The following is a 25,781-nucleotide window of genomic DNA, read 5'->3' on the forward strand; positions in this document are numbered from 1 at the left end:
TGGGATACAGGGTAACTTGGCAAATTGGATTCAAACTGGCTTAGTGATAGGAGACAGAAGATTGTGTGATTGAAGTGTCCAGTGCCGTACCACAGGAATCAGTGCTAGGCCCCTTATAGTTTGGGATATAAAACAATATAGATGAAAATGTGGGGGGAATGATAAGTAAGTTTGCAGCTGACACAAAGATTGACAGGGTGGTTAATAATCAGGAAGAAGGTCTTAGGTTGCAGAAGATATAGACGGGTTGGTTAAATGGGCAGATCAGTAGCAGACAGAACCTAACCCTGAAAAGAGTGAGATGATGCACTTTGGAAGGAGTAACAAGACAAGGGAGCACTCAATGGATGGCAGGACACGAGGAGGCTCAGAGGAACATAGGGATCTTGGGGTGCTTGTCCACAGATCCCTGAAGGGCAGGTAATAGAGTAGTTAAGCAGGCATGCAGGACATAGGTCGTGGCATAGGTTATAAGAGCAGGGACGTTATGTTGGAGCTGTACAGGACTTTGGTTCGGCCACAGCTGGAGTAATATGTTCTGTTATGGTCACCTCACTATAGGAAGGATGTGATTGCGCTGGTGAGGGTGCAGAGAAGGTTCACCAGGATGTTGCCTGGGCTGGAACATTTGAGCTATGAAGAGAGGCTGGATTGACTTAAGTTGTTTTTGTTGGAGCAAAGAAGGCAGAGAGGGGTCCTGATTGAGGTGTTTTTGATTATGAGGGGCAAGGACAGGATAGATAAGTAGCTGTTCCCCTTAGTTAAAAGGTCAATAACGAGGGGGCTTAAATTTAAGGTGAGGGGCAGGAGGTTCAGAAGAGATTTGAGGAAAACAAATTTTCCCCCAGAGGGTGGTGGGCGTCTGGAATGCATTGCCCGTGAGAGTAGAAGAAGTTGGAAACTTCACAACCTTTCAAAAGTACATGGATGAACACTTGAAATGGCATAACATTCAAGGCCAAGTGCTGGAAAGTAGGATTAGTGCAGATTTAGTGTAGTTTGGTCGCAGCAGACCTGATGTACTGTCTGACTCTATGACTATGAGGTAAGTTTAAATGTCCAATTTCAATGTTACTGAATGAGTGAGTGGGTGAATGTTAGAGAATGGGTAGGGTGGGCTAAGTGAGTGGGTGGATAGCGTGGGTGGGGTAAATGGGCAAGGCAAGGTGGGCGAGGCAGGAGAGGTGGGTAAATGGATGTGGTGGGAATCAGGTGCGGGTGGTCTAATGGTAGTCGGCTAGTCAAGTCGGAGGGGGGAGACGTGCATCCTGTGTAAATAATTGGGTGATTGGTTGTGGAGTTACGCAGATATTAGATTAGGTTTTAATCTGTCTAACATATCCTGGGTAATTATCCAGGTACGTACAACAGAACTGTCCAAAGTCCCCACCTCTTAACTCAGTGAAGGAGATATTTGCAAAGGGTCCCAGGAAGCAAGAGAATCTTCCATCACAGGCCCCTCCCAGGAAATGCACATATAAATCAGCTCGTCAGGACATACACTGGGGCCTGACACACTTCTCAATAATACACCCAGTCACTGGCGATACAAAGGCCGAAAGATCTTAGCCCGTTCGTTAATGGTGGTACAATCCTGAGGACCTAAATGGTCCATTGTCATTCCTGTAAGCCTTATTCTCTGGTTCATCAGACAGCACAGCGGTTAGCACTGCTGCCTCACAGTGCTAGGGAGCCGGGTTCAATTAGGACCTTGGGTGACTGTCTGTGTGGAGTTTGCAGGTTCTCCCCGTGTCTGCGTGGGTTTCCTCCAGGTGCTCCGGTTTTCTCCCACCACCCAAAGATGTGCAGGTTAGGTGAAACAAAATTGTCTCTTAGTGTCCAAAGATGTCCAGGTCAGGTCATGATCAATGCGTTGGGTTAGCAAGTTAGGGCGGGGATTGGACCTAGGTAGGGTGCTATTTCAGAGGGTCAGTGGAGACTCAATGGGCCGAATGGCCTCCTTCTGCACTGTAGGGATTCTATGGAATTTCAAAACGTATGATAATTTACATATGACTTTCCCAGCTGTAAGTTAACAAATCAACATTTACAGTAAATACTTCACTGTTATTCAAAGCAGCCTTTTATTTTGCTTTATACACATGCACAGGGTCACAGTAAATTGAAGGTTTGAAAATTCAAGTTTCGACAGCATAGCATTGTGCAGTCCAGTACTGAGGGACTGCAGCATTGTCAGAGCTACTGGGCCAGATTTGCCATTCCTGAGACTAGTGTTGATGCTGGGGCAGGATTCGTGGACTTCTGTGAGAACAAAACTGGTGCTGCACCTGGACTAATTCACCAACCGTTAAGGGACTAGCACCGGCACCACACGGAACACGATCGATTCCAGTGAGAATCGGTGCCGGATTCGCCGGGTTCGGGATTGATACTCGGGAGGCTGACAAGCTGCAGCCGCATATACCCACTTCGTTCCCACACACACCATTCCAGCCAACAAGATGGCAGCAAGGAGAGCGACGGCCCGTTTCACCGATGCTGAGCTGGCGATCCTGCTAGATACCGTGGAGGAGAGGCAGAAGACCCTGTACCCCGGGGTGGGAAGAAGGCTGCCAGCTGGCGCCGTTCACTGTGCCTGGTCACAGGTGGCAGAGGTCGTGAGCAACGCTGCCAGGACCGGCCAGCAGTGCTGTAAAAAACCACACAACCTCCTCAGGGAGGCCAGGATGAGTAGGCAGCACTGTGCCCCTCAACCAACCCCCGTCCCACACACCCGTGATCCCCCACACCCCTCACACCCACCTGGAGGGCTGCCGAACCCCCACCCTGCACCACATGCCGGTACTCACTGGCACGTTTGTGAAGACTGGCCTGTCATCTGCAGGTAGGGGGACATGCATCCCGTAGATCACCCCTGGACCCGGGCATCTCGGTGTTGGCGATGAACCCTGCTGCCCAGGCATCCTGTTGGGCTCGGTTCATATTGAAGTGGATGTATTGTGCCAACCAGCCATATAGGGCCTCCGTGACAGCACGGACGCACCTGTGCACCGGCGGTTTGCACTGCGGACCCTGCCCCCGCAAGTCCCCCTCCCTCACCTCTGAACCCATGGCCCCTTCAGTATGCGGCACCGTGGGGCCTCTGGCCCTGGCGCCCGTCCCTGCTGCAAGAGGTATCGTCAGCTGCTGCTGCCTTTGCCAGTTGTATGTTCCGTGGCCACCCCTGTAGGGGCTACTATGGGTATTGCCCTTGGGTGGGCAGAATGATGCCCCACCAGGGGTGGTGGCCAGTTGGGGGTGGGTTGGGGTGGTATGGTGTGGGGGTGATGGGTGTGCTGCAGGGGTGTGGGGCGGAGGGTGGGGGGGGGGGTGAAATGCAGGGGTGGTGGGGTGAGGGCACCCATACGGCTGGTGCCACTCTGCAGAACCAGGGGCAGTAGTAGGTGGTTATTGCGCAGCAGGCAGTCCGTGCTTGGGCACCCTTGTTTCGTGAGGGGTCATCCCAGCCCCACGGCCCGTCCCCAGGTCGCCCTGTCACCCCACCCCCCAGCCAGCTCGGCCAGTGTTCGTCCCGGCAGCCCTCGGTCACGCCTCTCCATGTCCTACCTCCTCTCTCTCCCTCATCAGCCACGGGACATTTCCCCATCTTTAAAAGCACCTCGCTTTCAGGAATTCCCCCGGTGGAGGTGGAGAATCATGGAGGCCCCAGAGAATACCGGGTCAGGCCCACTAACGATAGGCCAACGGTGTTTACTGTACGTGTGGAGTGGAACACATTGGTGGCGCTATCAAGGCACCGGAGTATCGTGATTCGTCGTGAACCCAGCATCGCCCATGATTTCGGCATCAAAACCATTTCTCCGCCCAATTGTCTTTCCCAATTTTGGCGTCAGCTGGCGGAGAATCCTGCCCACTGGGCGGGATTCTCTGACCCTCCGCGCCGGAGTCGCGCCCGGCGTGACGGTGGAGAATAGCCGTTCACACTGGAAATCCGGTGCGACGCCGCTTCTGCGATTTTCCGCGGACCCGCCAGTCCCGCGTGCGCGGTCGACGCGGCACCGGTTGGGGGTCATTGGAACAGGCCCCAGCAGCGATTCGCCGCGGTCAACCGGCCGAACTCCCCCTGGCGTGGTTTACATGTGGTACCACCCGGCGGGAGCGGGACATCACGATCTGGGAGGGACATACCTTCCTCCGCGCGGGCCCATTGTGTGGCTCCGCCATGTTGGCGGTGCCCGCGCCGAAGTGGGGTGCCATGCGCATGCACGGACCGCTTGTGGTCGCCATGCACATGCACGGACCCGCATGAGCAGCCGCATGGTCTGTTTAGCAGGGCCCCGCCGGCAGCCAGAGCTGCTGGACGCACGCCAGGGCTCTGCTAGCCTGGGAAACGGAGAATCACCCCGGACCTTCGAGGAAAAAATCCGGAGTGATTCTCGCCCGTTTTCCGGCGGGCATGGGGACTTAGTCCCCAGAAGGGAGAATCCTGCCCACTACCTTTCAGATGACTTTACTTGAGGCCCACTCTGCCCTCTCGGGTAGATGATCCCATGACACTATTTTGAAGACGAGCGAGGAAGTTATCCTCGGTGTCCTGGCCAATATTTATCCCTCAAATCAACATCATTAAAACTATCTGGTCATTATCACATTGCTGTTTGTGGGAGCCTGCCATGTCCGATTGGCTGTCATGTCTCCTCCATCATAACAGTGACTACATTCCAAAGTGTTTTGGAGCATCTTGAGGTTGTGACAGGCTCTATAAAAGTCTCTTCAACATTAAATATAAAATGCCATACACTGGTAGAATACAGCCACTTACTATGCAAGCTGGTTTCTATGTGTGACGCCAGTGGTATATAATGTGAGTCTTTGCCTGTGAGGCCTATTAACTGAGCTTCAAATCTCATGCAGTAGCTGATGAAAGTAAGGAAAGACCAGGGTTGAAGCAAGTTAACCCGTAGATCTCCTGCAAACTATTAATCAGGATGGCGTCATTAGATACCTACACATGGTCAGGGAATATTATTGGATTAAAATGGGTAATACATTTAAATTATTGATCTTTGCTGTGAGCAACATTGTGTCGGAGGCATTGCTGCCAAGACCCACAGAGTGTCTTTACCGCTCCGTGCTGTAGGTGGCCCATTATAAGTGCATTGTTTGAATGGTGCTCTCCAGATTGGATACTTGGGCGATGAACCTACAGTTCCAATCTCAGCTGGTTAAACAGGCAATGGGGGAAAGTGTTGAACCCATTAAACTGGTCGAATGTGATATGGAAAACTTACCTCGCCTGTCACCAAGTTTTTTCTCGTGGTCTGCAACCACCAAAATAGTGAAGCAATGATTGTTGTGTTCTGTGAGCCCACCGTTGTAATGATGTACACAGAATATCTAGTTGTTTAACTATAAAGATGATTTATTAACAAACACATGGAAAGATAACACAGGAACTATAATACAGACAAAGGCTACTAAATGAATTAAGTGAATTCGCTGGGAACTACTCTAAGTGCGACTATCCTCTCGTACGTCCTACTACCAACTGGCGGGTGTCTCCAGTCATGTGATGGATGCCTGATGCCACCTGCTGGTCAGAGGTCATACCCATGCTATGTGCACTGATATACAACTATATACATTTATGTAACATGCATATCACCACATCCCCCTTCCTTTGGACGTATTAATATTTACAAATATGACTGTGCTTTAAGCAACCCGATACGCATGGTAACTTTAAACATACACTGTACACAGTTTATTACAAGTTTAATCTGTCAGGCTTATGGCGTAATCTGGTTGATCTCCTGAGTGATGGCTGAATCGGCGATCGTGTACCACCTCATTTGTTGATATTGCTGCTCGTTCTGTATTCACTGCTGCGGATGCTTCTCTGATCACTGGCTCTATTAGGTGGTCTGTGTCCTCTTCAGGTTTGGGATTACACACCAGCTTTTCTGTTGGACTTGGCAAGAAAGGCTGTTTCAATAGCGCTCTTTGGTTCCTTCGCAAGACTGAACCATCCTCAGTCTAAACCAGAAACGAATGTGGAGCTGCCTATTGCAAAAACTTTGCCACTCTTGATCATCCATTGCCATTGGCATCCTCGACGGTATCACCTGGATGCAGTGGCTGGAGCTTCCTTGTGGATCAAACATTAGATCTCTTTCTACCTCCTCTTTAGAAAAGGCAATTTCCGATCCAGTCGTCGATCTACAGGAGGAGCTGCCACGGAGGGCAGAGTCGGCAGGGTCTGTTCATGAGCATCTCTGCTGGCGACAGTCGATTGACAAGTGGCGCCGAAGGGTAGCTTAGAAGCACCAAATAGATGTCTTCCTTACTATCAATGGCCTTTTTATAGCAGCTGTTTTACAATTTGCATACTCTTTTCCGCCTGCCCGTCCGATTGGGGATATAGAGGACTAGAGGTGATGTGCCTAAAATCATAGTGACGGGCAAATTCAGTCCAGTCATGATTTTTGAAACAAGACCCAATTTCCGACATAATAATGCTTGGTATGCCATGTTGGGCAAAAATCACTTTGACATGTTTTATGACACACCGAGCAGTTGAGTTCGGCAACAGTGCTACCTCCGGCTTGTTTGAGAAGTAGGCAATAACTACACGGTACTCTCTCCCATTGAAGTGGAACAGGTCCATGCCCACTTTCTGCCACAGGCGTGCGATAATTTCACCCACATGCATCGGCGCTTTACTTTGCTTACAGAGGAATTTCTGACATGTGTCAAAGTGGTCTACCATGCCTGAAATGTCTTGGGTGATGCCTGGCCAATCGATCCCTGGCCCTGCGCTTGCACGTCTCAATGCCAAGGTGCCCTTCATGGAGTTTCTGGAGCATGAGCGGCCCCAAGGTATGGGGAATCACAATCCTGCGCTGTCGCAGAAGAAGGCCATTTGCCTCACTGAATTCTGGCCCCACATTGTAGTAATCCGAGCAGGAACCCTTAGGTCATCCCTCTCAGAGACATTTGATTACTTTTGTAGGACTATGTCCTTGGCTGCTTCTGCCTTTATTAGGCATGACTTCTCATCGGAGACTGGAAGCAACGCAGCGACAAAATTGACATGTAGTTGCACATCCTCAGCAACCAGGTGTACCTCCTTGATGCTCGTGGCTCGAGAAAGCGTGAGCTTCATCATGTGCTGGATTCTCGGGGATATGTGGCACAAAGTTTTCTGCACAATGGATACAAGTGGCCTGTGTCAGTCTCCATCAGAAACGTCGGCAGCCCATACACAAAATCATGGAATTTTTCCAAACCGTGACGAACCCAAGGCATTCATTTTCAATCTGTGCATACCTGCGCTCCGTTTCGGACATCGCTCTAGATGCGTATGCCACTGGCAGCCAGCTGTCGTCTGCACCCTGCTGCAGCAATACAGCTCCAAGGCCATCCTGGGACACATCGGATCAAAGAACGTAAGGATTGGTGCTGTCATCAGCGAGATACGCAAAGCTTGCCACTTCTCGTATTTGGGAGACCATTGAAATACACCGTCCTTTTTTATCGAGTCTTGTAGTTGGGAAGTTTTGGAGGCCAGGTTGGGAATAAACTTGCCAACAAAGTTGATCTTCCCTGGAATATGTTTTTGCCTGTGGGACGTGACATCGTCAGAATGGCCGTTATCTTTTGGTTATCCAGCTGCACACCTTGAGTCAAGAGCCTGTACCCTAAAAAGGTGATGCATCAACCCCGATTTGACATTCTGTTTTATTGAGCTTGAAGCCATTTTTTGTGACCCATTGTAGAACTCTGAGAAGCTTTTCATCACGCTTCTCTCATGTGGACCTCCATTAAAACGCCTGGTAATCCTTCCACTACGTGTTTCATAGCACGATGGAAAATTTCAGACGCTGAAATTATACCTAACTGCAGCCTCCGGAAGCAGTCGAGCCTGAACGGTATGTTAAACGTGTATACGTGCATACAACTTGCTGAAACATGTTGCTCCAGCCACCTCGCACACTGTTTTCTCCCTCTTCGGGATAGGGTAAAGCTCCCTTTTAATGTTCAGGTTGAGGTCCTTAGAATCAGCTTAGAACTGAGCCTGCCTGTGACCGGTACAACAATGAATGCGGCCCCGCAGGTCAGCTGCCTTTATACTTCCTGTAAGGGGTGGAGCCATGGGCGAGCCCGTACATGCCCCGACATATCCCCCTGTGGGTGAAGCCGTACAATGGCCATAGGTGGAGCCCACAGGATTAAACACATAACGTAACACGATACAGCAGTAACATGATATCACAGTGCACTAGTGAATTAACAGTAGTTCCATTCACCACATTCACCCCCTGTTTAAAAAATGAAGTCCGGCGGGGGTGACGGGTTTACAGATTCAGTCGGTCTGATGCCCGGATCGTACATTGCGACCACCGAAGCACTGGTGTTGCAGCCGTTTCGGGTGGCTGTAGAGCTGGGCCCGGAGAAGGCACAGGCGTGGACTCCTGGAGCGGCTCTTCCGGAGCTTCATTCCTGTGGAACGGTGCGGCGGGTGGGAGGGTGCGCGAGAACCATATTGGGGTAGGGGCGCTGAACATGGGAGGTTGGATAGGGGTAGGGGCGCTGAACATGGGAGGTTGGACGGGACCTAGTGTGGGGGATGCAGTAGTGGGAGTGGTGTTGGAGCCTGCGGGCGCCAGGTCCCAGAGGGAGACGGTATCCTGCCGGCCATTGGGGTGTCTGATCTACGCATAGTGTGGGTTGGAGTACAGGATCTGGACCCTCTCTACCAGGGGGTCGGTCTTATGGCTCCGAACATGTTTTCGGAGGAGGACTGGACCCGGTGTCATCAGCCAGGACGGAAGCGAGGCCCCTGAGGTAGCTCCCCTAGGGAAAACAAACAAGCGGTCATGAGGGATCTGGTTTGTGGCCATGCAAAGGAGGGACCTAATAGAGTGGAGTGCATCGGGGAGGACCTCCTGCCAGTGAGAAACCGGGAGATTCCTGGACCGTAGGGTCAGTAGGACGGTCTTCCAGACCGTCGCGTTCTCCCTCTCCACCTGCCCGTTTCCCCTGGGGTTATAGCTGGTAGTCCTGCTTGAGGTGATGCTCTTACTGAGCAGGTACTGACGCAGTTCGTCGCTCATGAACGACGATCCCCTGTTGCTGTGGACATAGCTGGGGTAACCGAACAGGGTGAAGACACTGTGCGTGGCTTTGATGACTGTGGGAGTGGTCATATCGGGGCAGGGAATGGCGAACGGAAAACGGGAGAACTCGTCTATGATGTTCAGGAAGTACGTGTTGCGATTATTGGAGGGGAGGGGCCCTTTGAAATCGATACTAAGGCGTTCAAATGGCCGGGACGCCTTTACCAAGTGGGCCTTATCTGGTCGATAGAAGTGCGGTTTACACTCCGCACAGATTTGGCAGTCTCTGGTTACAGCTTTGACCTCCTCGATGGAGTAGGGCAGGTTGCGGAACTTGATGTAGTAGGTGATGAGGGTAAACCTCCTACCAGTGAGGTAGTGCCTCCAGTGCCGTACGGCTTCCACGATGGCTTGGGCTTCTTTTTCGACCGAGGAGTGTCAGATTTCAGAGGTGGTGAGGGTGCGGGAAAAGAACTCGACCGGTCTGCCTGCTTGGTTGAGAGTGGCGGCGAGAGCGACCTCTGAGGCATCGCTCTCCACCTGGAAGGGGGCGGACTCGTCCACCGCGCGCATTGCAGCTTTGGCGATGTCCGCCTTGATGCAGTTGAAGGCCTGGCGAGCCTCAGCTGCCAGTGGAAAAATGGTGGCCTTAAATAGTGGGCGGGCTTTGTCTGCATACTGGGGAACCCACTGGACGTAATAGGAGAAAAATCCAAGGCACCTCTTCAGGGCCTTGGGGCAGTGAGGGAGAGGGAATTGGAGGAGGGGGCGCATACGGTCAGGGTCGGGCCCTAGGACCCCGTTTTCCACAACGTAGCCGAGGATGGCTAGCCTGGTTGTGCGGAAAACGCATTTCTCCTTGTTGTAGGTGAGGTTGAGTTTTTGGGCGGTTTGGAGAAATCAGTGGAGGTTGGCGTCGTGGTCCTGCTGATCATGGCCGCAGATGGTTACATTTGTTGCTAACTATTGGTTGGCTCTTAAATCGTAATTTGCTCTGTTTGTTTAACCTTTGCTCTAGAGTCGCCAGGTATCTTTATGATACCGCCACGAGGTTCAAGTTCAAGTAATGATCAATAACTCAACACACCAATTAGTAAGATTCAAATCAAAACACATTTATTATACACAGTAAGTCACTACTCATGCATAAACTCTACTTTCTAGACTATTCCTATCACTAAAAGGCCTATACTTAGCTTCGGACTGGCCCACCAGGTCAGCGGAACAAATGGCCTTTCGTTCAGGTCCTGAGTCTGCAGGATTCAAAAGCTGGTATGGACTTGTAGCTAGGAGCGCCTATCTCATAGCGAGCGTTGACTGGAGACTTACTTGGTTGATGTGGCTGCTTGGACAGGTCACTCTCACGGGTTGATTCAAGTTGCTGAGTGACCCTGCCAAAGGAGGACGATTTGAACTTGGGGCTTTACTTTATAGTCCCCAGGGGCTTCCCGCCCTTCGGGCGGACCCCATACCTGGTTCCAAATGATTGGACTGCGTTCCGATCATTTGGATCGATTTCTCCAATACTGGAGTTGTTCCCTGATTGCTGGGCGGTCCCTAAATGTCCATTGGCCTTCCTTTGTCTTGGCTACTGCTGGCGCCGAGGAGTCTGGCTTGGCTTTATTCACCTTAAGTGTTGCGATTGTGCCTTGGAATTGCTCATTACTATGCAGATTGCTGCTGGTTTCAGTGCTGTCTGGTTTTCGCAAATTTCAATACACATGATTTCTGCACTTGCTCAATTTTGCCTGTGTTGGCTGAATTTCCCTTCAGTCTTTGTGGTTCTCCATTTTAAGTCGGGAAGTGGCCAACCCAGGTGGCTACACATTGTCCAAGTACAGAAACGTGGCCCGCAGCCCGTACTGGTCCACCATTCGGTCCATTGCTCGTTGGAACACCGAAACCCCGTTTGTGACGCCAAAGGGGGACCCGGAGGAAATGGAAAAGGCGGCCATCTGCCTCAAACGCCGTGTAGTGGCGGTCCTCCGGGTGGATTGGGAGCTGGTGATCTGCAGACTTCAGGTCTACTGTAGAGAACACGCGGTAGTGCACAATCTGATTTACCATGTCTGCAATCCGGGGAAGGGGGTACGCACCGAGTTGTGTAAAGCGGTTAATGGTCTGGCTGCAATCAACCACCATCCGGAACTTTTCCCCGGTCTTGACGACCACCACCTGAGCTCTCCAGGGGCTATTGCTGGCTTCTATGACCCCTTCCCGCAAGAGACGCTGGACCTCGGACCTAATGAACGTCCTGTCCTGCATACTATACCGCCTGCTTCTGGTGGCTATTGGCTTACAATCAGCAGTGAGGTTCGCAAAGAGGGGGGGTGGGTCGATTTTTAGGGTCACGTGGCTGCATATGGTGAGCTGGGGCAGGGGCCCCCGAATTTAAGAGTTAGGCTCCTGAGGTTGCACTGAAAATCGAGTCCTAAGAGGAGAGGAGCGCAGAGGTCTGGGAGCACATATAGTTTAAAATTAGCGTACTCAGCGCCCTGGATCGCTAGGGTTGCAGTAGTGCACCCTTGGATTTGCACCGAGTGCGACCCAGAGGCGAGGGAGATAGTTTGTCGCGTCGGGAATATTGGGAGCGAACAACGTCTTACCATGTCCGGGTGAATGAAGCTCTCTGTGCTCCCAGAGTCGAAAAGGCAAGGTGTCACGTAGCCGTTTACCCGGACGGCCATCATGGAGCTCCGGAGGTGGTTTGGTCGCGACTGGTCCAGGGTGACCGTGCTGAGGTGGGGGTAGCCGGCGGCGTGATCGGAGGTGCTGGGGCGGCCCCGCGATGGCTGCTGTCCATGTCGTTCGTACATCTCGGGCGGTGTAGCAGATGGCGGCCAAGATGGCCGGTGAGGACGATGTAGTCCAAGAAGGCCGGCCCCCATGGATCGCACGTGGCCGGCCGCGTGGGGGAGGATGGCGGCCCCCATGAGTCGCACGTGTTGTGGGAAGGCAGAGTCAGCAGACACGCTGCCACTTTGCGGGGTCTGCGGGCCTGTGGATCGGTTCTGTGAGTTCGAGTTTTTCCACCTGGCCAGGCAGACCTTGGCGAAGTGTCCTTTTCGCCCGCAGTTACGGGCCGGGCGGTGCTGGCGGGGGTGTTGGGACTGGTCGCAAAAATAGCAGGGCAGCCCCCCATGATGGGCGGGCGGCCGCGTGGCACAAGCCTGGGGTAGTCTCTGGTCGGGGGCCCACGAGGGGGTCGCGTGGTCGGCGGGGAACGCAATAAGGCTCTGAAACTCGACCACCAGAGAGGTAGCTAGTGTTACCATGTCCTCCAGGTCCTGGGCCCCTTTTTCAAGCAGGCGCTGTCTTACATAGTTCGATTGGACCCCCGCCTCGTAAACATCTTGGATAGCGAGCCCTGTATGCTGAGGGGCCATAACGGCCTGGTAGTTACAGTTGCGCGCGAGGGCATTGAGGTCGCGTGGGTAGTCATCTAGCGACTCCCCGGGGCGCTGGCGGCGAGTGGTGAAGATGTGTCGCGTGTAGACCTCGTTCACGGGCCGTACATATATGCGTTCGAGTAGTGCGATGGGGGAGGGTGGGAGCCCCACCCTGTACGAGCTAGACCGAGCTCATCGGTCATTAAGGCCGAAGCCCAAAGTGAACGAGCCGCCAAGGGCAGTAATTATCTGCTTCCATAAGTTTTGCATGGAGAAGGTATTAAGCTGGGCGAAGCAGAAGCGTGAGGTGCTGTGGGATGGTACTGCGGTTCGGATCTACCAGGACTGGACGGTGGAGTTGGCAAAAAGACGAGCGGCGTTTGGGCGAGTGAAGGCGGCTTTGTACAAGAAGGGGGTGCGATTTGGTGTGGTGTACCCAGCGGAGTTGAGAGTAACATATAAAGCCAAAGACTTTTATTTTGAGCCAGTGGAGGCGGCTGAGGCATTCATGAGGGCAGAAGGCTTGGGACAGACGTGAAGAGCGGAACTGGAAGAGAGACTCTGGACTGTGTTTGAGCGGCTGGAAAACGTACAAATGTTACAACTTTCTTTTTACTGATTTGTATTGAAATTTACTTCTCTTTGCATTGTTACAGAGTTCAAGTTAATGGCGTTCTGTGTTGCGACGGTTAAATGTTATGTTAGTGAATTGTCGGGGTTGGATTGTTGGGTTTGTTTTGGTGTTTCTTTCTCTGAGACTGGGTGGAAGGGGGCGAGAGGTCTTGGCGGGGGGGAGCCACCCGCGCCAGCTAACTAAAGTCAGTTAGTGAATGGGGGTGAGGTGAGAGGAGGACTGCGGACGTTGGAGCCTGGATAGCAGGCTTCAATGGGCCTACGAGGCGAGCAACAGGGGGTGGAGGGGTGGATGTTGGGGGATGTTTTTGTTGGGGGGGGTTCTTGGGAGGGGGGGGAAGGGGTTCGATGTTAACAATGGACAGGGGCGGGTCAGGCTTATGGGGCAGAGCCCGGTGGTATGGTGATGGTGGATAAGAAAGGTGTGGGGGGTGGGGTGAGAAACCCCCAGTAAGGATAATCACGTGGAACGTGAGAGTGCAAGAGGTCCGGTCAAGAGGTCAAGGGTGCTTGCACATCGTAAAAGTTTGAAAGCCGATGTAGCAATGCTGCAGGAGACTCACTTGAGGGTGAAGGATCAGGTGAGACTTAAAAAGGGCTGGGTTAGCCAAGTGTTTCACTCCGAATTTGATGGAAGGGCTCGAGGGGTAGCGGTGCTGGTCAGCAAAAGGGTACGCTTCCAGATGGAGAAGGTGGTGGCAGATCAGGGGGGTAGATATGTGATTGTGACAGGGGCGCTGGAGGGGAGATTAGTGGCGCTGTTAAGTGTATACGGTCCCAATTGGGACGATGTGGGATTTGCGAGGAAGGTGTTTGGGGCTATTCCCGACTTGGACACGCATGAGCTGATTGTGGGGGGGGACTGGAACTACAGGGCTACATTAGAAGGAGCAATAGTGGAGCAGGAGCCAAGGTTGGACAGATCACGGCCGCGCTCGCTGGTCCCATCAGGGGGGGGGCGAAGGCGCTGGCTGGGCTAATGGTGGAAATGGGAGGGGTGGACCCTTGGAGGTTCCTGCACCCAAGGGAACGGGAGTACTCGTTTTTCTCAGCGGTCCATAAGGTATATTCGCGGATCGACTTTTTTGTGGTGGGGAAGGCTTTGCTGGCTGGAGTCAAGGGGTCGGAATACTCTGCAATTGCAGTGTCAGATCACGCTCCACATTGGGTGGATATGGTGCTGGAGAAGGGGGCAGCGCAGAGACCGGGATTGAAACTGGATGAGGGGCTTTTGGGGAACCAAGTGTTCTGTGAGAAAATTGAAAAGGTAGTTAAGGAGTATGTAGGTTTCAATTGTACGGGTGAGGTGTCGAAGGCAGTCGTCTGGGAGGCTCTAAAGGCGGTGGTGAGGGGGGAGGTAATTTTGTTTCAGGCTAGGGTGGATAGATAAAGAGGAGAGGTTGGAGCGGCAGAGGGTAATAGATGAGATGTTGGAGGTAGATAGGAGGTATGCAGAGGATGGGGACCCGGCGAAGATGGAAAAGAGGAAGGAACTACAGGCGAGCTTCGACTGTCCACCAGGAAGGCGGTGCACCAACTGAGATGAGCAAGAGGTGAAGTTTATGAACATGGAGCTCCTCCGGAGGGAGGCACGGCAAGGGAAATTCTTCAGGTGAAGGATAGGGCAGGGAAGTTGGTGGTGGCCCCAGTGCTGATTAACAAGGTTTTTGAGGAGTTTTATGAGAGGTTGTACAAGTCAGAGCCACTCGGGGGAGACCGTGAGATGCAGGAATTTCTAGATGGGTTGGAGTACCCGAGGCTAGGGGAGGGGGACAGGGCTACATTAGAAGGAGCAATAGTGGAGCAGGAGATAAAGGATGCGATTGGGAGGATGCAGTCGGGGAAGGTGGCAGGGCCGGATGGGTTTCCGGTGGAATATTATAAAAAATTCAAGGATAGGTTGGCACCCCTGATGGTGGGGATGTTTGAGGAGGCGATAGAGAAGGGGGTGTTGCCGCAAACCTTGGGGCAGGCATCGATTTCACTGTTGCTAAAAAAGATAAGGATCCGACGGAATGTGTGTCGTATCGGCCCATGTCACTTCTGAATGTGGACATAAAAGTGTTGGCGAAGGTACTGGCGGGTAGGCTGGAGGAGTGCCTCCCGAAGGTGATAGGGGAGGATCAGACGGGGTTCGTGAAAGGGAGGCAGCTGTTTTCGAACATTAGGAGGGTTTTGAACGTCGTTATGGCACCGGCGGAAGGGAAGGAAACAGAGGTAGTTGTGGCATTGGACGCCGAGAAGGCGTTTGACCGGGTAGAATGGGGGTACCTGATGGCAGTGCTGGAGCGGTTTGGGATTGGACCAAGATTTGTGAACTGGGTAAAGCTATTATATAAGGAGCCGAAGGCGCGTGTCCGCACAAATAATATCAGTTTGTGATACTTTTCTCTCCACCGTGGGACGAGACAGGGATGTCCTACGTCCCCCCTGCTGTTTGCACTTGCGATTGAGCCGTTGGCCATCGCATTGAGAAGTTTGGGAGCATGGAAAGGAATAGTGCGGTGGAGGACAGAGCATAGGGTGTCCTTATATGCCGACGACTTGCTGCTGTATGTGTCGTAGCCGAGTGCGTCGATAGGAGGAATATTGGAGCTACTGCGGGTATTTGGGTCTTTCGCGGGGTACAAGTTGAACCTGGACAAGAGTGAGTATTTTGTGATGTCTCGGCCGGGGGTGCGGGGGCTGCCATTCCGTAGAGCAGGGACTCATTTTAGGTGTCTGGGGGTGCAGGTTGCCCGGGTGTGGGGGAGGCTTCGCAGGTACAACATCACTAGTTTGGTGGGGAGAGTGAAAGCCGATCTTGCAAGGTGGGATGGCCTTCCTCTGTCACTGGCGGGTCGGGTACAGGCGGTTAAAATGAATGTGTTGCCGCGATTTCTGTTTATTTTTCAATGCCTACCGATTTTCCTGCCAAAGGCTTTTTTCAGGGAGATTGGGGGAAGGATTACCTCGTTCATATAGGGAGGGAAGGTGGCCAGAGTGAGAAAGGCACTGCTACAGAGGGGAAGGCAGGCAGGGTGATTGGGTCTTCCGAACCTGATGTACTACTACTGGGCAGCGAATGTGAAGAAGGTGCGGAGCTGGGTCAGAGGGGTTGATTCTCAGTGGGTCAGAATGGAGGAGAGTTTGTGCAGGGGGTCGGGGCTGAAAGCACTAGCAACAGCGCCGCTCCCGATAGCTCCGGGGAAATACTCAGAGAGTCCGGTAATAATAGCTCCATTGAAAATCTGGAGGCAGTTTCGCCAACACTTCGGGTTGGGTTTAGGGTCAAGGGAAATGCCGATTCAGGGGAACCACAGATTTGAGCCAGGGAGGTGGGATGGAAGTTTTCGGAAATGGGAAGAGAAGGGGATTAAAACGCTAAAAGATTTGTTTCTTCGGGGTCGGTTTGCAGGATTGAGGGAGCTGGAAGCGAAGTATGGGCTAGAGCAGGGAGAAGTGTTTAGGTACATGCAGGTTCGGGATTTTGCCAGGAAGGAGATACAGAGCTTCCCAGTGGAACCGGCCTCCACATTGCTGGAGGAGGTGTTGACGACAAGGGGACTGGAGAAGGGGGCAGTGTCAGCGGTGTACGAAGCTATTTTGGAAGAGGATAAGGCACCACTGGATGGGATCAAAGCAAAGTGGGAGGAAGAGCTGGGAGAGGTTATAGAGGAGGGGTCTGGTGTGAGGTGCTCCGGAGAGTGAATGCCTCCACCTCATGTGCGAGGTTGGGGCTGATACAGCTGAAGGTGGTATATAGAGCGCACCTCACGAGGGCGAGGATGAGCCGATTTTTTGAAGTAGAGGATGCTTGTGAGCGTCGCGGGGGGGGCTCGCTAATCACGTTCATATGTTTTGGTCCTGTCCAAAGCTAGTGGAGTACTGGAAGGAGGTGTTTAGGGTAATTTCCAAGGTGGTGCGTGTGAAACTGGACCCGTGTCCCCAGGAGGCCATATTCGGGGTGTCGGATCAGCCAGGGTTGGAAACGGGAGCGGAGGCAGATATCATAGCCTTCGCCTCGTTGATCGCCCGAAGGCGGATCCTGCTGGGATGGAGAGCAGCCTCTCCACCCAGTGCCCTGGCGTGGCGGGGGGACCTGTTGGAATACTTGACCCTTGAGAAGGTTAAGTTCGAACTGAGGGGAAGCTCGGAGGGGTTCTACAAGTCATGGGCACTATTTATTATGCACTTTCAAGAACTGGATAACATCGAACATTAGTTTGGGGGGGGGCGGGAGGGGGGGGGGAAGGGGGGCTGTGTAGACTAAGGGTGACTACGGGTAATCCCTGATTCCTTTTTGTCATTTGTTTATGAAAACATGCGGGCTGATGTTTGGGGGTTGGTGGGCGGATGGGATCGTTGTTATTGTGGGGATTGACATATCTTGCTGATTATTGTTTATTGTTGATGGGTGTAAACGTGGGAGAAAATGTGAAAGAGGAGAATAAAACATTTTTTTTTAAATGGCCGTCCGCACGGAGGCCACGTTTCTTTTTCGACTGCGTCACAGTGCTTATGGCGCCGGCGTCTTTTTTGAGATTGGCGCCACAATGTTTCAAGCTGAGCATACTGATCTGCAAAGCAGGCAGCTCACTTGCCTGGCAAATCTTGATCGCATTTCTAATTTCAGGTCATCTTCCCGCAACAATCTCTCTCGGAGTTTATCATTTGATATTCCAAACACTATCTGGTCGCGGATCATCAATGATTTTCGATTGTCGAAATTGCAGGACTGGGCCTTCAACGTCGTCAGTTATACAGCTATCAAAACGCGTACGAAATATATAACGTTCAAATATTTCATTTTTCTTCGGAGAGCAATGCCGATCGATGTACTTTATCACCTCGTTGTAGCTCTTGCTTTCCTCCTCGTCATCAAGAGCGAAGATATTGTATATTTTTCCTGCTTGAGGGCCTGCTACCGTGAGGCTGTGCCTGCAGTCCAAGGGCTGAAACATAGAGTCTAAATTGCTGCTTGAAAACACGGCAATTTCCATCTACGTTACCCGACACTTGAAATTGGTGGGGTGCCTTTAAACCTTCCATCACTAACTTTACCGTTGTTTGTTGTGCTGAGTTGCAGATAGCTGTAGTTCACCAGGTCGTCGGAAGAATCTCCTCTTTTCATTCTTCAGCCTATTCCGCTTCGTCTTCTCTGTTGTTATCTTTAAATGTTCTGCACACCTGGTACCATGTTATGTTCTGTGATATGGCCGTTGTAATGATGTACACAGAACATCTAGTTGTTTAACTAGAAAGATGATTATTAACAAACACGTGGAAAGATGACACAGAAACTATAATACAGACAAAGGCTACTAAATGAATTCAGTGAATTCTCCTGGAACTATTCTAAGTGCGACTATCCTCCCATACATCTTACTAACAACTGACGGGTGTCTCCAGTCACTTGGTGGATGTCTGATGCCACCTGCTGGTTGGAGGTCATGCCCATGCTATGTGCACTGATATACAACTATATACATTTATGTGTACATGTATACCACCACAATGATGGTGTTTGATCTGTCCTCCATTCTCCTTGGTTTTGTGTTGAGGGGTTGTTGAATTGTTAACATAGACCATAAAAAAATGTCATGGCTGAGTACGAAAATTATCAAAAGGAATGCTGCCCTTTATACAAGGGAATATGAGTCACGCCTCAGCAACGAAAAGCCCTCGTTGTTTAACTTTTGATTGTTTTCTTTTTCAGGAAATGAAAGCTGAGCTACATACATAGTCTACAACAACGAGTGGAATACAATAGGAGGACCAATCGCTCCTTTATGCCAGCTTAGCATTTACTACAAGCACGTCACACCAGTGTCGAGACATGCATCTCATCGCGGCTGTTTCATCTTCATACTCTCTTCCCTTGGAGAACACAGCAAAGTAGTGGGAGAATTCACAAGCTGACTTAACATTTTGACAGGCTGCCACATGACCAGCCGCTTAGGTGCTTAGTCCAATATAGTAAGAGCACCTTCTGGGCTCCTGTAACCCATATACAGGAACCACTGGAAATCAGTGGGGAGCTCTGATCTCTATTCACTGGCACTGTCTGTTGCGAGGTACAAACCCTGCACCTTTTGTCTCAGAGGCAAAAGGTTGCTTCTTCAAAATTTCTTGGTACACACAAAGTAAGTCCATTAAAATAACTGATCCATCGCCATTTCGTTGTCATTCACCTCCAGCAGATATAGACTTTGCAAGAATCACACCTAAGGAAGGAAAATCACTAACTACCCTTTTATTTTAGAACTGAGATGAGTTTCTGCTTGGTGTGCAGTTAGGTAATTGTTCCCACGTTCTGTTGGAAATTGTGCTGGTAAAGTTTAGTAAAAATAATTTCCTTCATCACAAAAGTAAAATCCTCCAAGGAGCAATGCAATTGGGTAGTTTAAAGAAAGCGATGTTTTTTTTCCCTCTCTCAAGTAAGTATTCACAGTTGTATATAAGAGTGATGATCTGGTCCACTTTTAACATCGCTGAAAATGGATTGGGATGTAATGGTAGTGTCACTGGGCATTACCACTACATCTCCAATCCAGAGGCCCAGTTAATTCTGCGCACAGGAATGCGAATCCTACCACAGCAGCTGGTGGAGTTAAATATTTTTAAATTCATTCATGGGAGTCACCGGCTAGGCCAGCATTTATTACCCATCCCTAATTGCCCTTGAGGGGCAGTTAACAGTCCAGCACATTGCTGTGGATCTGGAGTCACATGTAGGCATTGAATTCAAATGTCACCATCTGCAGTGGTGGGATTTGAACCTGGGTCCCCGGAGCATTACTCTGGGTCCCTGGTTTACTAATCCGGTGACAATACTGTGGTGCCACTCCCTTCCTTCATTAATAAACCTGGAATATCATCAGCACATTATTTAAATGGAAAGAAATTGCAGAACTTTGAGAGTTCTGGGTGTCCTGGTACATGAAAGACAAAAAGATAATATGCAGGTACAGCAAGTGATGAAGAAGGCAAATTGAACGTTGCCGTTTACTGCTCAGAGAGTGGAATATGTATGCAGAACAATACTTTTCATTGTACCTTGGTATACGCGACAATAATTCAAATTCAAATAAAAGTAGGTCTGCTTTGTTTCAATTGCACAGGGCATCGGTGAGTCCAGATCGGGAGGATTGTGTACAGCAAAGAACATGAAGGCATTAGAAGCAGTTCAGAGGACTTTCACTCGACTGATACATGGGATGGGGGGGAATGGGTTATCGCTCGAGGAAAGGTTTCTCAGGCTGGGACCTGCATCTATTGGAGTTTAGAAGAATGAGAGGTGATCTTACTGAAACATAAGGTCCTGAGGGGACTTGATAGGGTGGACAATGAAAGGATGTTGACCCTTGGGGAGAGACGAGAATGAGGAAGCACAGTTTACAAATAAGGGGTCTCCTATTTAAGATGGGGATGAGAAGGAATTTTTCTCATAGAGGGTTTTGAGTTTTCCAAACTCAAAATATTCAATGAATATTTAAATAGATTCTTGACTAACAAGGGAGGGAAAGGTTATCAAGAGTAGGCAGAATGTGGAGTTGACGCCACATTCAGATTAACTATGATCCTGTACCAGCCTCCCCGAACAGGCGCCGGAATGTGGCGACTAGGGGCTTTTCACAGTAACTTCATTGAAGCCTACTCGTGACAATAAGCGATTTTCATTTTTCATCTTACTGAATGTGAGCAGGCCCGAGGTGACAAATGTCTTACTCGTGCTCCTAATTTATCTGTATATAGCTAGTTTCAGTAACAGTGACCATGGCAACGATTGTTGTGAAACCCGCCTGGGGCCAATGTGCTAACAATAATCTTTTACTATTGTCACAAGGCTTACATTAACACTGCAATGAAGTTACTGTGAAAAGCCCCTAGTCACCACATTCCGGCGCCTGTTCGGGTACACAGAGGGAGAATTCAGAATGTCCAATTCAGCTAGCAAGCACGTCTTTCGGGACTTGTGGGAGGAAATCTACGCAGACACAGAGAGAATGTGCAGACTCCGCACAGTCACCCAAGCGGGAATGAAACCTGGGACCCTGGCGCTGTGAAACAACAGTGCTAACCACTGTGCTACTGTGTCACTACCAGGAAGGAAATCTGCAATCCCTACCTGGTCTGGCCTAAATGTTACTCCAGGCCCATAGCAATGAGGCTGACTCAGTTAAAGAGTAAACAGGGATGGGTGATAAATGCTAACCTTTCCAGCAACCCACATGTCTAATGAAAGAGTACTTAACGATTCCGGGTGGAACCAGCTCAACAACTGGGAATTTGAAATGTCACGAGTTACATCTAAAACCCCTGGCAGTCCTGTTTACTGAGGTATTTTACAATGGTTTAGGTTTGCTGAATTAGGCCTGTTCACAAAACATTGTGAGTTTTCACCGATTTTACCCTGGTTTAGGACATCGCCTCGAAATTCTCATTTTAAGGTGCACAAGCATTAGTAGGCATACTTTTCATCATTACACTTGACTCTGCTGTTCCAACCCATTCCTGGCTGGTCACCCACAATCTACCCCCCAAGAAACGTGAGTTTACCCAAACCTCGGCTGTCCATATCCTGATTTGCAGTTAAGTGGCCGGCATGGTAGCACAGTGGTTAGCACTGTTTCTTCACAGCGCCAGGGTCCCGCGTTCGATTCCTGGTTTGGGTCACTGTCTGTGCGGACTCTGCACGTGCTCCATGAGTCCGCGTGGGTTTCCTCTGGGTGCTCCGGTTCCTTTCACAAGTCCTGAAAGATGTGCTGTTAGGTGAATTGGATATTCTGAATTCTCCCTCTGTGTACCCAAACAAGCGCCAGAGTGTGGCGACTAGGGGCTTTTCAGAGTAACTTCATTGCAGTGTTTTTGTTTCTTTTTAAATAAATTTAGAGTACCCAATTCATTTTGTCCAATTAAGGGGCAATTTAGCGTGTCCAATCCACCTACCTGCACATCTTTTGGGTTTTGGGGGCAAAACCCACACAAACACGGGAAGAATGTGCAAACTCCACACGGACAGTGACCCAGAGCCGGGATCAAACCTGGAACCTTGCGCTGTGAGCCAGCAGCACGAATCACTCCGCCACCGTGCTGCCCTCATTGCAATGTTAATGTAAGCCGGCTTGTGACAATAAAGATTATTATTATATCAAAAAAAGCCTTGTTTCCCCCCCCCCCCCCCACTAATCCTGTACTCGTTGACTTACACTGGATCCCTGTCAAGAAACATCTTGATTTTAAAACCCCCTCTATGGCCTCACCTCTCCCTATCTCTGCAATCTCCTCCAATCCCACAAAGCCTCCTATATATCTGTGTTCCTCTAACACCACCCCGCCCCCCCCCCACCCCCATGCCTCCCAGCCCAGTGTGGAAATTTAATCCCCATTTGCTATGAGGGAATATATATTCTGACCAATATTCTCTGGGTTTACATCAGTTTGCAGGTCCATTCGTTAGCAAATGGGGTCAGTTAGCTGCTTCGTGATGCAAAATGACACCAACAGCGCGGGTTCAATCCCCATACCGGCTGAGGTTATCCATGAAGGACCCGCCTTCTCGACCTTGCCCCACACCGGAGATGTGGTGACCCTCAGGTTAAGTCACCACCGGCCAGCCCTCTCTCAAGAGGGGAGAGCAGCCTATGGTCCTGGGGAACTGTGGCAAATTCCATTTCCTTGTTAACAAATTCCAATTGGATCAATTTCCCCTGGGTTGAGCCCCTCACCTGCTTCATTCACCGGGATGGCATTTCCTGAGTTAACAGCAGTTAAAACATCTGGATCTTACACGTAACCCCTTTCGTCTGGCTTCCAACAGTGCAGTGGCCATGATCCTGGGGCAGCTATTCCTGCTTGCATTAGGTTTAAAAACGAGCATTTCAAAACTAGCTTTGGACTGGAGAATTTAAAGTCCACACGTTGCTGACCATTGGCATTCTCTTCAGCAAAGGCATCCTAACTTTTGCTGTTCCCAGATCATTTTTTAAACAGAAATGAAATTTGGGCAGATTTTTGTTTTAAATCTGTGTGTGTATGTGTGTGAGAGAGAGAGAGATCTCACCTTCTCAGCTTGTCCAGCCAGTGTCCTTTCAGGGCTCCCAGCAGATGTGGATCAGCCAGGAACAAAGCTCTGAGGAGCGGCGGAGGGGGGCTGCCCTGCCCGCCCCGGCCGTGAGGAGCTCCCAGCGGAGGCCACTGGCATCCCAGCATCACCGCGTAATAGATGCCCAGCTCGCAGAACAAGGCCACCGCGCACAGCACAGCCAGCAGCCTGAGCCAGAGCCAGAGCAGCAGCTGGGGGGGCAGCCACCTCCTGAGGGGGGTTCGAGTCCAGGCGGGGCGGACACACAGCCCCAACATGCTGCATTCACCCAGCCACCCACTCACTCACTCAGCCCCCTGGCACCATCCACACTGCCCTGGCTGTGCTCCTGCTCTGCCCGCGCTGCTCCCCACTCACTCACTGCCAGCTCTCCCCCGAAATCACCCCCGTGGGGGGGGGACAAGGGCTGGAATCCCACCGCGGCAGCTCTCTGCAATGTCCATTCAAATAAAATGCAACAATCCCTGGCCAGGGCTCAGCAATCGAAGCAGCCCAATTGACTGAAAAGCAAACGAAACCAAATGAATTTCGGAGATTTAGAGGGATTTGCACCGTTTTTTTATTGCAAAAAAAAAAGAAAATAACCGTGCCCAGGATTTATTGGTGAATTTGCAGATCCCGTTATAGGGATCGCGTCGTTAGGGGTCGCAGTGACACTGGGCTCCTTCCTTTGACACGTTTTACTGCTTACATGTTTTGGGATCGCCGATCTATCAATTAAATGACCTCTTTGTCGCGTTTTATCTGAATAAAAAGCTTACACCTGCACAGATTTTGCACCAAAAATTGGTCCCCCGCCCGCCGCATTTTCCGGCGAGAAGGTCACGATTCGCCAGTCCCGCCGGCGTAGACAGCGCGCAAACTTGGTGCTGACTCCCTCATTGATGTGCCTGGAGCCACCCAGCCCAGCACCACCCAGCAGACCAGCAATAACCGAGCAGGGTGGCAGCCTGCAGCTCTTAAAGGCACCCTGTCCCTCTTAAAGGGACCGCCTCCGAGGAAACTGCTGTCCAGTGCAATGCCCCACCCCCCTTAATGGCTCCACCATTGCCAGTGCCGCAGTTGGCAACAAAGAAAATTGGTGTGGCTGGGCAGGGAGAGGGCACCCAAGCTCCGGGAAGCAACCAGGGTTTTCCAGATGGATAAAAGCAGATGACTGCGGGTGCTGGAGTCTGAAACAGCAACAGGAAATGCTGGGGAGTCTCAGCAGGTCTGACAGCACCTGTGGAGAGAGAACGGAGCCAACGTTTCGAGTCTGGGTGACTTCATCAGAGCTTTCACGATGGAGATTGGCAGGAGGAGAAAGGTTATAATTCAGCGGGGGAAAGGGGGAGGGGGTGAGGAGATCCGCAACGATCACCTAGCCAAGGGAATGGGAGCAGGTGGCAAAGGAAGGTCAATGCAAGAGACTGGTGTCGAGGAGCTGGCACTAATACCGCAAGAACTTCAATCATGTAGAAGTGGGTGATGCACGATCAATTGCACAAAGACTAAAGTTGGGTACAATTGTGGCTTTATTACAGTCAGATGCGTGGCCTCCTGCTGCAGCTGGCGAAATGGCAGGGCACTGAGGTCATGCATATTTATACAGTTCTCCGTGGGCGGAGCCAGCCGGCAGGAGCTACCGGCGAACCTGTAGTGCAGGTCCTACCTTACATCTCCTATTACACTGGTTCACCACATTCACCCCCTGTTAAAAATGAGTCTGGCGGGGGTGATGTGAAATTATATACAATTAGTGCAATTATGTAAGGTGGTAGGGAAAGAAAAGTCCATGTTGACGGTCCGAAGTCCATCAAAGGTTCAGCCAGTCCAGTGCTTTGGTGCTTCGTTGGGAGCGCAGTAACGGTGGCGGCGAAGTCGGTGCAGGTGGTGGTGGAGGTGGCACCGATGGCGGTGGTGGCGGTGCTGATGCTGGCCAGTCATCGGGGAACTCCGGGAGCGTGCAGAAGTCCTCTTTGTACTATTGTGCGGAAAAGGGGAGGGGGGTGTGCTCTGGTGGGGTCAATATTGGCGGCGCGGTGGGAGGTGGGAACGCATTGGTGGGGGGGTGTGTGTTGGGATGGAACCTGACGGTGCCAGGTCCCTGAATGAGACAGTATCTTGGCGGCCGTCGGGGAACTCAGCGTAGGCATATTGAGGGTTGGCGTGGAGCGGGTGGACCCTGTCCACCAAGGGGCCCGCCTTGTGGAGTTGAACGTGCCTACAGAGAAGGACCGGTCCTGGAGCAGCGAGCCAAGTCGGGAGTAACACCCCGGATGTGGGCTTCCTGGGGAAGGTAAAAACACGTTCATGGGGTGTGTTATTAGTGGCGGTGCACAATAGTGACCGGATGGAGTGTAGAGCATCAGGGAGGACCTCCTGCCAGCGAGAGGCTGGGAGGTTCCTGGACCGTAGGGCCAGCTGGACGGCCCTCCAAAACGTCCCATTCTCCCGTTCCACTTGCCCATTACCCCGGGGGTTGTAGCTAGTAGTCCTGCTGGAGGCTATACCCCCGCTGAGCAGGATCTGACGCAGCTCATCGCTCATGAATGAGGATCCCCTGTCACTGTGGATGTTGGCGGGGAAACCGAACAGAGCGAAGATGGTGCT

The 25,781-nt window shown here is 51.3% G+C and overlaps 1 protein-coding gene across 3 annotated transcripts in view; it reads right to left on the reverse strand.

Annotated features, from left to right (window-relative positions):
* Nucleotides 1-24,018, reverse strand: part of LOC140385830 (metallophosphoesterase 1-like) — a 145,709-nt gene extending 121,691 nt beyond the window's left edge. Inside the window, exon 1 of one of the 3 annotated variants that reach the window (XM_072468398.1) lies at nt 23,148-24,018. In XM_072468398.1, the coding sequence (XP_072324499.1) occupies nt 23,148-23,446 (299 nt within the window). In that variant the 5' untranslated portion in view covers nt 23,447-24,018. The remainder of the gene's footprint in view (nt 1-23,147) is intronic. The other 2 variants (XM_072468396.1, XM_072468397.1) reach the window with 2 other exon arrangements.
* Nucleotides 24,019-25,781: the final 1,763 nt, after the last annotated feature.

Source organism: Scyliorhinus torazame, chromosome 11 (genome assembly GCF_047496885.1).
Source record: "Scyliorhinus torazame isolate Kashiwa2021f chromosome 11, sScyTor2.1, whole genome shotgun sequence".
Classification (NCBI taxonomy): Eukaryota; Metazoa; Chordata; class Chondrichthyes; order Carcharhiniformes; family Scyliorhinidae; genus Scyliorhinus; species Scyliorhinus torazame.